The 13,482-nt window shown below is 40.8% G+C and overlaps 1 protein-coding gene across 8 annotated transcripts in view; it reads left to right on the forward strand.

The window, feature by feature from the left end:
• Nucleotides 1-13,482, forward strand: part of LOC146498875 (discs large homolog 1-like protein) — a 122,101-nt gene that overhangs the window by 29,620 nt on the left and 78,999 nt on the right. For 5 of the 8 annotated variants that reach the window (XR_014870210.1, XM_085138017.1, XM_085138019.1 and 2 more), the window contains 2 exons: nt 2,458-2,802; nt 9,365-9,487. The exons of the other annotated variants lie outside the window; for them this stretch is intronic. Coding sequence is in view for 4 of the 5 variants with exons in the window: in XM_085138017.1 (XP_084994143.1) it covers nt 2,458-2,802; nt 9,365-9,487 (468 nt within the window). In the remaining variant the exon portion in view is untranslated. The remainder of the gene's footprint in view (nt 1-2,457; nt 2,803-9,364; nt 9,488-13,482) is intronic. 8 annotated transcript variants of the gene reach the window in all.

Genomic DNA, 13,482 nt, shown 5'->3' on the forward strand with positions numbered 1-13,482 from the left:
GCTCCTAAATTCTGACAGAGCCTTAACAGGAACTCTCACAATCTTCCTTATTTTCTGTGAGATGTATAGCTTTAGTTCTGATTCAGTAAAAGGACTTGATGCTACGATCCCTGATAATGCATTGCTTCAAATGGAGACAGTCTTGAGGGTTGGCTGTTGTGAGGAAAGGCAGCCCAGAAACTTCACCAACGGGACACATCGTTGTGTGCCTCAACTTCACAGGGTATTTCAGTCCTTTATCCCAAGCTAATCTGCCATTTTTAACTTTCCTTGGTTATGTTTAGGGATTACAGATCTGATCTAGATTATCTTATTAAAAACTGAGACACATCGTCAGTAGTGGACCTTGAATTCATCGGGTGTTTCGACCATTATCACTAGACACCCTCATCCAAGGAAGCCCTGCCAGGGTTGATCAGGCCCCGGAGTGTGTCACTGATTTATGTTAAATTGTTATTTCTCTTCTACTTTCTTCTGTTTAGTTTTCTACAATTTATTTTCTCCTATCTGTCACTGCAACTGAGAAGTAATACTTACCTCTTTAATATTTATGAAGCCTCACTTCTTCACAGGGATTGAAAAGGTGATAGAAGGAAGTAAGAAAAAAGCGACAAGATAGGAGAGAGCAGAGAGGGGGGCGCCCGATCTGGCATCCCACACCTCCCCACCCTCTACCTCCCCACTATCACAGCAGTGATATACATATTAAACTTGGACAAAAATAGAAATAATATGGTCAGCATATGTCAGCTGCCAAAAGCATAGGTTTCAGCAAAAAGTGTAAAAGATGTATGTAACTTCCTGGTTTGAAAAATAAAGCCAACACAGAAGTGCAGTACATCAGAAAGATTTGAGGGCCAGAATAAATATGTGGAGTTAAAATTTAACACTTTTTAAAGTATTTTGTATGAGTCTTGAAAGACTGCAGCGTTAATGGTTGGTGAAAGTGAGCAGAAATGTGCTGACGGCTAAGACCAAAAGCATGTCAGTCAGAAGTAGAGAGAAAATAAGAGTCAAACAAGCGTCTTTCCTGCCCCTGTGGAGCTTTTTTTCTCTGATATATTAAACGTGCCCATTTTTGCCTTTAGACACGCCATTAGTAAACTTCTCAACTGGTATATGTCTTGCTATAAGAGCAGTACACTGAGTCTGCATGCAGTTAGCTGCCAAGTAGTCTACCCTGGGAGAGCAGCAAACCTCTTAAAGGAGCTTTTCACACTGTATGCAATCCATTCTGACTTCAATTTAACACCAGGGTTTGGCTCAAGCTGCGAGTCCAAAGCCCATAATATATTATGTGGAACTAGATTCTATTTAGATTATTTGTTTTTGACTTGACTTGCTATATTAGCTGAAATTACTCTGTTATCATGGCGTTGATATGATCAGAGGATTCAAGTTCCATTTGTCTTGAAGCTTTAAAACCCATGTGTGCCTCTTTATCAGTATCTTCTTTTTGCGGTTGGTTTAGATTTTAACAGCAAAATTAATGAGGGATAAAGGATTTTACCCAGATCCACCTAATCAGTGAACAGGAGCGTGTCCCTTTTCTTGCTGCTCAGCTGGCTCCGTTTTTACACAGTATACACAAACTGTCATAGATTCAAAAACTAGCAAAGGACCCAGCATCCCTCCCCCACATGCTTCACCAACTCCCTCTGCTTTACTCTGTCCAGTTAGGCAGAAACATCATCAAATACTTAAAAAAAAAGATTAAAAGGAAACCAGTGAGAGTGTGTGGGAATGTGGAATCAGAGCAAGGAGAGGAACTCATAAGACTTTGTGCAGTGAGAGTCATAGATGTGGAAGGCATAGAGGCGTGATGAAGGTATAGAGCGATGACGAGGATAGAAAGAAACAGTTATTCCCTGAGGCAGTCAGTCAACTACTCACTGTCCTTATTCAGTTTTGCATCTTATTTTGCCAGAAAACTTCTGTTCTTTCCTCTATATGTGTGTGTGTGTGTGTGTGTGTGTGTGTGTGTGTGTGTGTGTGTGTGTGTGTGTGTGTGTGTGCTCACATTCACATATGTATGATATGGAAAGCTCAGGAAACAATTACTCCCATGCTGAGTGTACACCTGGACTGGGCCATGTGCTCACACACACAAACTGTACTACAAAAACATCTCATTACACATGCATGTGTGCACGCACACTCGTGCTCTGCTATGCTTTTTTATTCTGGTTGCGGATTTGCACTAATGCTTTCTTCTTTTCCAGCTTTACTGAAGCTTTTCTGCTTCTGAACTTGTCTTCAAACTTAATCTCTTTCTTCCTCTTTTTCTTTTTTTCTCCTCCTTTTATCCCATCTTACTATATTCCATCTTTCCAACCATTTCTGCCCTGTTGCTCCTGTGTCTCTGGGGGTCTTTTCCTTGCCCTTACTTGCTTTTCCTTCAAATTTCCCTCTGATTTCCTCCCTCCTCGCATTTTCTTCCCTCCATTCTGACTGTAGAAGTATCGGTGTCAAGAAGAGGAAGGGGCATCACCAGGTGCCCCAAAACTCCACCATCACCCCTGCCAGCATCACCAAATGGGAGTAGCCAGAGAGCTGAGGGAAGGAAGTACCCTGGGGAGGGATGGAGGGACCCTGGGTAGGGAGGGAGGAACCTGGAGGAGAGATGGAGGGAGTGCTGGAACCATGGAGAGAGAAAGGGAACGGTCACTGGGGAGGGACGGCTCTCTCGGTCGCCACAATGACCTCCGGGGAGCGGAGCTGGTTCAGGTGGCGGAGCGTCAGCTATCTCAGATTCAACACGTTCATGGATATGTCACTCATACACACATCACGCCTGCTCAGGTAACTAACCCTGGCCGCCTGTCTCTGTGACTTTGACTCTACAACACAGACAAACATAGTGTCATACCTGAAGCTAACACTGTATATATTCATGCATGAGTCAGTTGCTAATGCCTCACATGACAGCTCAGGATTTTGTCATGTTTGCAGTATCTATAATGCTTTTCTGTATTTAAACGGGCAAAATGATACATGAGCATGAATGCTGCTTTTTTCATAGTTTTTATGCGCTCTTGACTCTGTACCAAAGGGTCACTTCAGACACATGTTGAACCTGATGTTCAAACCAGTTTAAGAGAGACAGCCAATCAGGAGAAAGTTGACTTAAAGGTCATTAAAGAAGGGAGCTGAAAGAGCTTTTTTCAGACAGCAGATGAACTGAGGGGTTGCACCAAGGTTCAGTGTTGTATAAATCAGGACTATTGTCCCTGTGAATCATGCAAAGCTACTCTAGTAAAGTAGGCGGAAGTGAGCATCATGGGTCTCCCTTAATAATTTGGTATAATTCCTATTATTAGGTACATACATAGCAGTGTTTTGTTGGATTGTTTTTTTCCATTAAGCAACATGTTAAAATTGATTCCAGAGTTACAGGGCGTGGTTCACATTCTGATCACTGTGTGTTGTTAGTTTTAGGCCACAAAACCATTTTCAGAAGGGCTATGGAGTGAATGCGGTTGTGGCTCACATTAGTAAAATAAACATATTCATCCCTCTAGCCCTGGTTGATCTTTTCAGTATTTAACCAAGACCAAAATATTTTTCAAATGCTTTGAGTTGCCGGAATATGAAAAAGATGTGTTATTCTTGCAGGTTTTGTTTTAAAACAGCAGAAAACATAGTAAACTGAAAGTCAAGATGGTGCACATAAGTGGTCCGCAGGTGCGCATGCGCTGTCAAAACAAAAGACGCGCACCAGATAAGAAGTTGCAACGCGCGTTTGTGTACATAGGATTTTCTGGAGGAGGACAGACATTTGTTTAGAACTCTTAAAGATGTCGAAGAAGCTCCTTTAAGCAATTGCTTTGGTGTTCCTCCACCTCCAAAGAAATGTCAGAAGGAGTCCGGACCGCAAAAGAAGCACGTATTCTCGGAAAAGTGGTTGCAGGAGGTGAGCTGGCATTTGTTTGAAGCCAGCTGTCCCCCTCCAGAAAATTTTATGTACGCGAACGCGTGTTGCAACTTCTTATCTGGTGCGCGTCTTTTGTTTTGACAGCGCGTGCGCACCTGCGAACCACTTATGTGCACCCCTGTCTATAGGAATGTATTGTTGGAAAGCTTGAAGTTTTCAAACTAACCTAACCCAAATATTTACAGCAAAAAAAACCTGTTTAATTAGTAGCCATCACATCCCTGATATTCACTGATATTGTCTAAATTGATCTAATATTACAGTCCTATTGTTGATAGGGTGATAATCCGCAAAACATTTTGAGATTTTACTCTGCAATGGTGTCTCATTACTCTACCCTCTATGTTTGGAGCTGATGACTTTCTGTGGTGTTGGTCAAGGTGATGCAGACGGCTAGAAAGGGGAACTTTTTCTATGACTTCAGAATTAGATGGGCCTCTTTCGAAAGTACTTAGAAGTCACGGATACTGGCCTAAATTTGCTTCCATGCACAGAGCCTTTCTTTGTACCAGGAGAATACTTTTGCAGAACTGTGCATGCAGGGGATTCAGTCGAATGCTTGTCCCATTTTTTAGTAATGAGGCCCATTACTATCTCTGTTCTGCACTCACTCTGCGTCTGTCTGCCTCCCCCCGCTTTGTCTTTCTTTCCTTTTTGACGCTCTATCGCTCTCACATACACTCCTAATCGCACCGCGTAGCCTGGTAATCTTTTTATTTTGGTTGATTGGACTGTATCTGTCCACATATTAGTGCTCGCGTCTCTGTACTCGCACAACTCTGAGAGCACGCTGTTGTGTATTCTCTAACACACACACACTCGTTGGCCACACTCCATGCATATCCATAATGTATATGCTTTTTCCTTCTGCTCTATATTGATGTTCTGTGTATTGTCAGCTTTACTGGTGTCTGGTAAATTATAATTATGGTCTTTTCATTAAATAGACAAAATTATATGCACATTGATAATGACAAATTACTTCCTATCACATTGTAGTAACGAATGTAGGGTTTTTTCACAAGGATAAGCAGATTTTAATATCACTTCTTCACTTTTCTTAATTTCTTTTTTTTTTACTTGTCCCCATCACTGTCGTCTCCCGCACTAATGCATCCTTTTAAAATTCTGGCATGTGTGATTATCAGTTTATTTTAATATATCAAGTCTTTATTTTGTCAGTAGTGGTACTGTGTCTGTCTGTGAGTAAGTTGCGGCCGCTCTCAGTGCTGGCAGCCAAAGCTGAGGAGGATGTGTATTAGTGGGGTGTCACAGCTAAGTCATTATATGCTGTAATCTGATTGTCTCTGCACTGACTCAGTTGTCAGTCAGCACAAGTTCAGTATTTGTCCGCTGGGAGATCTTTGGACCAAGCTGAAGCGCTTCATTTTGTCAGCATGATGAAGACACAGTTGTCATGGAGCTCCACCTTGTGGCTGCATGTTCCCTTCTTGTCGTTTTATATTTAAAACTTTTTTTCTGTTCTTGTTGAAATTACACCAATTCTTCTGTTGACTGTAATGACAATCATCAATTACTGCATGCCCCTGCAGATTTAACCAAAGAATTTTGGGCTGCCGTTCTTGCTGGATGCCATCTGCACTTAAGCTCATTCCCCTGTGACCTTCTCTTATGACATTTATCTCCATTTACTTCATGGAGATGCATTCGAGGTCTTTATATCCTGGCCCTTACCACTGCATGGCATCATTATCTGCATTATCATCATTGCTTTCTGCAGAGCGGTCCGTTCCAGCAGCTCATCACCTGTCTGTCTGTATAAAATCTGTGATGGGGAACTATGTGTGTGTATGTGTGTGTGTGTATTTGGATATTAGGTTTATTTTGAGAACTTCTGCTCTCCAAATGGTGTGTGTTCATGCATGTGTGTCTGTGTGTGTGTGTGTGCGTGACCACAGGTGCTGGATCTGGCTTCCTTGTGTATGACAGATGGAGCTGCCATCCTGTTCTCCCCATGTTCACCCCACCACCCCCCTCCACCTTTTTTTCCCTTGTCTTCACACATACACACACACACGCACACACACACACACACAGACATACTTTTTTGTGTTTATTATCTCTGATTTATTAATACAATATCTTCCTGTAAATATTCCAAGCTCACAATTTATCATACCTCTTTTTCACCATAATATTAAATTAAATAAACTTAGCACAAGTACGGAAATTTGTGTTAGGTTAGGTTATCGAATCGATTTTAAAATCTCATTGTTTATTTATAAAATCCTAACTAATATGGCACCTGATTACTTAGCGGATCTCCTCCGTCTGTATAGCCCTAAGAGAGCACTAAGATCATCGGGTCAACTGCTCTTAGTGGAACCTAGGTCTCGGCTGAAGACCAGAAGAGACCGTGCCTTTGCCATTGCCGCACCCAAATCATGGAATAATCTTCATCTTGACATTCGCGCATCAGAATCTATTCAATCTTTTAAATCACGTCTAAAAACATACTTGTTTAACCTGGCATTCGAGGCCAATTAGTGTGATTTTCTTCTGGCTCTGGATTTATATTATGTAATTATTTTATATCTGTAATTTGTATTTTTATTGTGATTTTATCTGTATCATGGTTTTACTGGAAAGCACTTTGGTGTACTTTGGTCTTAGAAAGTGCTATACAAATAAATGTGATATGATATGATATGATTGGAAACTTTATTTCCCCTTAAATGAAGCCACATTTTTAAGGACAATGCATTTTTGGTTTGAGCAGAGTTGAGTGTGAGACTTGTCAGATCTTGTCTGTCAATGTGGATGGTAAATGGTAAATGGACTGGTTCTTATATAGCGCTTTTCTACTCTGTCCGAGCACTCAAAGCGCTTTATACAGCTAATTCATTCACCCAATCACACCCATTCACACAAGCACTTCTAAGTTTAAGTGCTGAGTATCTAACATTCGTACACATTCACACTCCGATGGATGCCTCGGAGAGCAACATGGGGTTAGTATCTTGCCCAAGGATATTTGGCATGCAGACTGGAGCAGACTGGGGATCGAACCACCGACCTTCTGGTTAGTGGCTGATCCGCTCTGCCACCTGAGCTACAGCCAGGTCACCTGAGCTACCCCAATGTCAAACAGTTTAATCTGTTCTGAGATTCTGGTGCCATGACTGGTCTACACCATCAAGCCTTTTTGCGCTTTTGTCGGTAACATGTGCACTAGAACCTGAACATGTGGAGGAATGTTATGTTCAGCGTTGTTACGTCCAGATTCTGACTACAGCAGTTGGATCATAGTGTCAAAGTGATGGCGTGGGGCAGAATCTTCCTCAATGAAAAAACAAGGCGTGTTCTCTAGTGATGGGATTTCCGGCTCTTTTTAGAGATCCGGCTCTTTCGGTTCGGCTCACTAAATAGAGCGGGCTCTTTCGGCTCCGAACCGGCTCTTCAGGTTGTTTTGTTGCTTTAATTAATTTATTATTAACAATAATATAAAATTATGCACAAAAGGAATTACTAATGTAAAAAAAATAAAAGTGGTTTTATTTATATATGTTTATATATAAATATATGCGGTGGCCCCTAGAGACAAAACACGTACAAACTCCAAAAAGCACATGCAAACTCCAAAACACATTTCTAGCATGAACTGAACTTCCAAAACAGAGCTACCTAAATCACTTAAATTACACAATTGAAAGTATGAAAGCATATGTGTGTTGTTTGTGTATTTATACACAAGCATTCATATATAGTCAAATAATAAAAAAATAAATAAATGTTCATTTACCTGTTATTACCACACACCAAATCCGGTCGTTGGTACTTGCTGGCTTGTGTAGCCACTAGGTAACAAAAGTTCAACACTGCCCCTAGCATCCTGGAGCACTTCTGTTGTCTTTTGTACATGTTTTGGAGTTTGTATGTGCTTCGGAGTTTGTACGTGTTTTTTACGTGTTTTGGAGTTTTTACGTGTTTGTACGTGATTTGAAGTTTGTATGTGCTTTGTCTGTAGGGGCCACCGTAAATATACTTTTATTTATTCACTCCACATAAAATGTAATAAATAAATCATATAATACAAAAATCAACTATTCACATTTCAACTTTTAACTATTTAAATTTTCAGCTTTTTCCTTTTACAAATTTAAAGTGAAACAACACAAAACACTGCAAACCACAACACAATTAAATATAAATTATAATATGAAAACAGAAAGAACATATTCTCTGTCATATAGGCCTGCATGAATAAACTTTCTGAATCCTTTATCATCCGCAACTGAAAATAGTTGTGGATGATTACTATACCTTTCTAATGTGACATTGTTGTCCCTGGCTCTCTTTCTCTGTCTCTTCCTCCTGCTCTGTTCCTGTGCTACTGAGTGTAACTACCGCCCCTCCCCCCTCTTCCCAGCTTAAAGCACAAGGCTACGTCCACACGTACCCGGGTATTTTTGAAAACGCAGATTTTTCTATGCGTTTGCACCTTTCGTCCATACGTAAACGGCGTTTTTGGTCACTGAAAACAGAGATTTTTAAAAACTCCAGCCAGGGTGGATATTTTTGAAAACTCAGTTTTTGCATTTACGTGTGGACAAGAAAAACAGAGAAAACGCAGCGTCAAAGGTGTGCGCCTTTTTTGACGTCACACTGTGCGCCACGTTATTGTTTGTCTCACTGGTAGCAATCGTAATGCAGAGATATCAAGAAGAGGCTCTGCAACCAGTGGCAGTCCCATATCGCCACAGTCTGGGACTGAACTATGTCCTCCATATGATGGCAATGCTTGCCTCCACAGTGTGGGATTTATCAGACTAACTGCAGAATTTGTGAATGGAGAGGATGGAGTGGCCTGTCTGCAGGTCAGACCTCAACCCCACTGAACACTTGGCTGTGCTGTTTGTGCCAGAGTGACCAGCACAGCCACACTGGTTGACTTGAATGCTGGTCAAGGAATGGGATGACATCCCACAGCGGGATATGACTGAGCTGATGACCAGCATGAGGAGCAGGTGTCAGGCTGTTGTGTGTGTGGCAAGTTTTTCATTGGCACAACCCACAAATGCATTTTCTTTACAAATGCGGCTCCATTTCAGGGGAAATAAACAGGCTTTCAACAGCATAGGATTTTGTAGCCAATAAACATTGTTACAACAAAGAAATAATCCACCAAACACAAATTTCTATACTTTTTTTTTTGTTTACATTAATGATCATTGACTATGAATGAGATTCAGCTATTTTAATTTCCATTGAACACAGATGTGACATGTGACCATTCGTACTTTCTGTTTTCTCCCTTTGCTTTGCACAACCATCATTAAGAAGGAAATATATTCTAGATAAAAGTATATGTTGGTCTCACACCTGTGCAACGATCAGAGCGCAGTGCACCTAAACATATTAGTTCGTGTGCGTGTCAAACTTTGTTGAGCTCATGTCTGTACATTGTAGGTAGAATCACCTGAGGTTCCCTTTGATGACGAGGCGTGGCCTCACCCAGAGGGAGAGAGGCTGAATGAAGTCCCAGTCCCACCTTTCTCCTCTCTCTATTCTCAAAGCCACGCCTACTACCAGGTAATCCTGGCATGCGTTCGTAGCTTCATTTGTTTGTGTTTTTGGTCGTTTCTCATCTGTAAACTTCCGATTAAATGAGCATGCAGGATGCTTTGCGTTTCTGTGAGACACATCTGCAGAATGTCTTCGCTGTACTGGGTGAAATTCAAACATCGTGTTTTAACAGTGCACAGAAACTTTGTAAGGTGTTCCATGCAGCATTTAAACATTAACAAAATGTTAGTAAGTCAACGTTAATAGGATACTCTGTGCGATCCCTGTGTGCAATTACTGCTACAGTGCCAGAGGTCTAAGCAGCAGATGGCAGAAGGAATGAAAAGTGAACATGTTTATATTTTTAGAAAAAGGGCCACAACTGGAGGGGAGGCAGTGTGGAGGGATTGGACCATTTTAATATTATCTTTAAGAAACGACATGACTTCTAAAGTGTGTCTTTGATGGTAGTTATACCTTATAACATAATTAATTTTACAATGATATACTTACTTTGCTGGCGTTTAAAAATGCTACATGTAGTACCTTTAGTAGACAAATCTACTCAAACTTTCTGTGCTGCATTAATTTCTTGAAACCACAACCAAAACATTATGTTGTTTTGTGTCTGTGGACCATGTGAATACAGACCTTGTGTATTTTTAAAAAATGTTTTAAATGTTTCTGTGATGGTGCCCACTTTTCCTGTACACATGGTCTTGCATGGATGTGGCGCGAGCACATATAGTCTTCTGTGCAACTGCAGTGTCGATATGTAATCATGCTCTTTACGATAAATTGTCGGTTATAACCCATCTTATCTACCCCGTTTCATGTCACCCATGTTAAACTTGCTGTGTCTGTATCTTGTGTGCTCATTAGAATGCAGTTGGAGGAGGGCTGTCAAATCTCCAGTTTGAGCTGCTTTCAATGCATGTAGTTACAGTTTGTGAACTGCAGGGGGCAGAAGAGGCCTCCCAAAGTTCACAGCTGTTCAGGGTTATGCCTTCACAAATTAATATCTGACTGAATTCTATTCATCAAACTGTTTAATGTGATTTGGCGACTGAATGTTGGGATAATGGAAATGCTTTTTATCAATACTGACAAAGCTGCTCAGCAGTTTGTCGCTGAATAGAGGGTAAGAGCAGTCGTATAATTGACTTTGCTTTAAAAAGTCTCTGGCAAACCGTATATCTATTGCAGAGACTGAAAGCAGTGGAAGATAAAAAGTGTTTTGCTCTCTGTTGAACACACAGACTGTAAGACATACATGGTGTACTCAGAAGCTTCAGTGGCTCCTAGTCATTAAGCTAATGCAGATAATTAGGCAGGAAGTAAAGACAGAGAGGGCCAGTGATGGGAAAAAACGGGATGAAGGGAGAATTATGGGCAGACAGACACAGAGCACAGATTTGTTGCTGGATGTTAATCAGCCTGTCAGCCAGCCAATTCATTCCTCTCCAAACAAACTCTTTTTCCTTTACAGTAATAGTAATTAACATTGAGTAAGACGTCCGCTCGCTGTAACATTTCAGGGATGTTTGCTTCACTGTGCCGGTCTGGCGCGTTTAACGCACAGCCTTTGTCTACCTTCAGGGAGAGACCTGCCGCTCAAACTTAATCCTGTTTCTAAGTGCTTAATAGGACAACATCACAGAAGTAGCTTGCCCACATTTGGAGCTTACAGATTTGATCTTCCCTATACTGCCACCCTCTTGTGCTCTGCTTAATTAACACTGATGTACTTTGCTCAGTGTTGGTACGCAGCCATGTAGCTGAGTGCAATTGCATCAGCCCACAAGGCAATTTAATTTTCTAAACTGCAGTGTTTTTCTAAACGAGTGTGAAAAATAGTGAGCCTGACCACCTAGCTAGTCATATCTGACTGAAAATAGCTGTCACAGCTTGCTGGTCACAAGGAAATGAGAGATCATCAAGTCCTTAAAAGCATTAAAGTGGAACTGTGCAGTATTAAGATTCTCGTAATTTTGTTAGTACTAAATGATAGCTAAAGCTGGGAGTCATCGACTTAATATAGGTGGGACACAAGGGCTACTGGCATGTCTAAAGGGCAACATGTACACCCTGTACAGAATGGCCCTGTGGGACTTCACATGAGTTAACAGCAGTTATGAAAAATGCTTTTCTCTGTCTGCCTTTTGATGCTAAGCAGGTATTGCTCTTTAAAAAAATGCCCACGTGCTTTGTCACTATAAAAACAACACTGTAAACAATAACCGTCAAGTTTTGGGCCAAACAAAGAGCTGAATGATGCTAAAAGGTTCTGAAGAGCTGAAGAGGGAAATCTGATGAATTGACTTGTCACTATGACCATAACCTTGAGCTGATAGTTATTTGAATCATCGTCATTGTCATATTGATTGTTGTTGCTTTAAATCACGAACCTAGACCGTGCTGCGTAGCAAAGAAAAAAGCCAATCCTGACCTCAGTCAGAAAAGCCTAAATATCCGTCTTGGCCTATTGGGACTCTCTTTTTGCTTGGGTTTGTGCTTGTCTATGCTACAGTGTTTTATGTCCATTTTTTTATATACCCAGCATTTACAAGGAAAGCTTGACATAGCTCTGCAAAATTCTCCTTACCAGAATCGAAGAGGAATCTAATGGAAGAGCTGGTGAGGAGCCAAAATGCTTAGGAACCACTGCACTATAGATCTGTATGGCGTCTGCTTTACAGTCCTTCTGACTGTATCACGGTCCCTTTACGGCTGTAGACAATGTAAGATAATACATATTAGAGTTTGACAGAGAGCTATCTACAAGCTGGCTAGTGCAATGTGAGAACAAACAGTGCAGAACTGCCTTTCAGGTGTTGGTGTTGTCCATGTTCCAAATGTATATTCATTCTTTAGAGAACATGACAGCACGACTACGGGTCCTGTTACTAGTTCAGAAAGTCTAAAAAATTCTGGGCTACTGTGCTTACAGGGTCATCCTGTCTAGAGTCTGTTGAGCTGGGACAGAAAATAGGTTCTAGGTCATTCAGCCAGATCAGTAGGAGAAAATAATTTGTTAAAACAAAAAACAGTAAACACAGCATTTGTACACGAGGCTATCTATCACCAGCCTGGCCTACCTGTAGAGGACAGAATGGCAAATTTGGCTCTCTCGGCAGGCGAACATTAAACATGCATGATGTGTGCTTTTATTTAATTGATTCTGAAATATTAATAGAGTTGGCATTCACTTGCTGACATTTGACTGGAGAGAGAGAGGGAAAAAGTGAAAGAGAGAGAGACACGCACATTAAGGGTTGTGATAGGGACTGTGTGCTACAGAAATAATGCTGTGTCAGCTGACGTGTGTGTGTTTTGTACTTTGTGTTGTAGTGGCTAGTTGCAGACAGACTGGTATGAGGCTAATATGCTTTAACTGAGTGTTTGCACTGCAGGCGACATGACTGATTTGGCGCTCCACACTCTCTGATGGTGGGTAATGCAAGCGGCTGAGGTTCCATCAGTGCAGTGTTCTGCAGATATAGTTGTTTTACGTTTGTGTTGTGTGTGACGTGTTAAATTTCTGCTATCAGTTTTTCTTTGTAAATGTTCTTAGACAATTAAAAACTTTTTCATAAATAGAATATTTCCTTAAAAAAGTTAGAGGTCTTTATTTTTCTCAACTGCAAAATCTGGCAGGCGTATATTTTAAACTGGCTTTTATTCATGACTTCCTCTAAGATGTGTAATTAATCATATTTGGCAATTTTCCACAACACAATGATTTTTGATTTTTGCATTATGCTGTTAACACAAATGCAACACTTACTGTTTCTAACTAAAACCCTTCAGTGTTTCAGTGGAAGAAAACACTTAATGTGGTCTCAGGGACATATGCAACACAGGCCCAATAGGAAAGAAAGAATGAGACTCAAAATGAATGAGCAGGAATGAGTCAAATTCAACAAAGAGCATATAAGTACGCATATAGAGAATTTATTAATTTAAAGCAGTATAAAACTGCAAGCATCCACCTTATATTGGAAGCACCAAAGGTTTATCTG

Source organism: Neolamprologus multifasciatus, chromosome 17 (assembly GCF_963576455.1).
Source record: "Neolamprologus multifasciatus chromosome 17, fNeoMul1.2, whole genome shotgun sequence".
NCBI lineage: Eukaryota > Metazoa > Chordata > Actinopteri > Cichliformes > Cichlidae > Neolamprologus > Neolamprologus multifasciatus.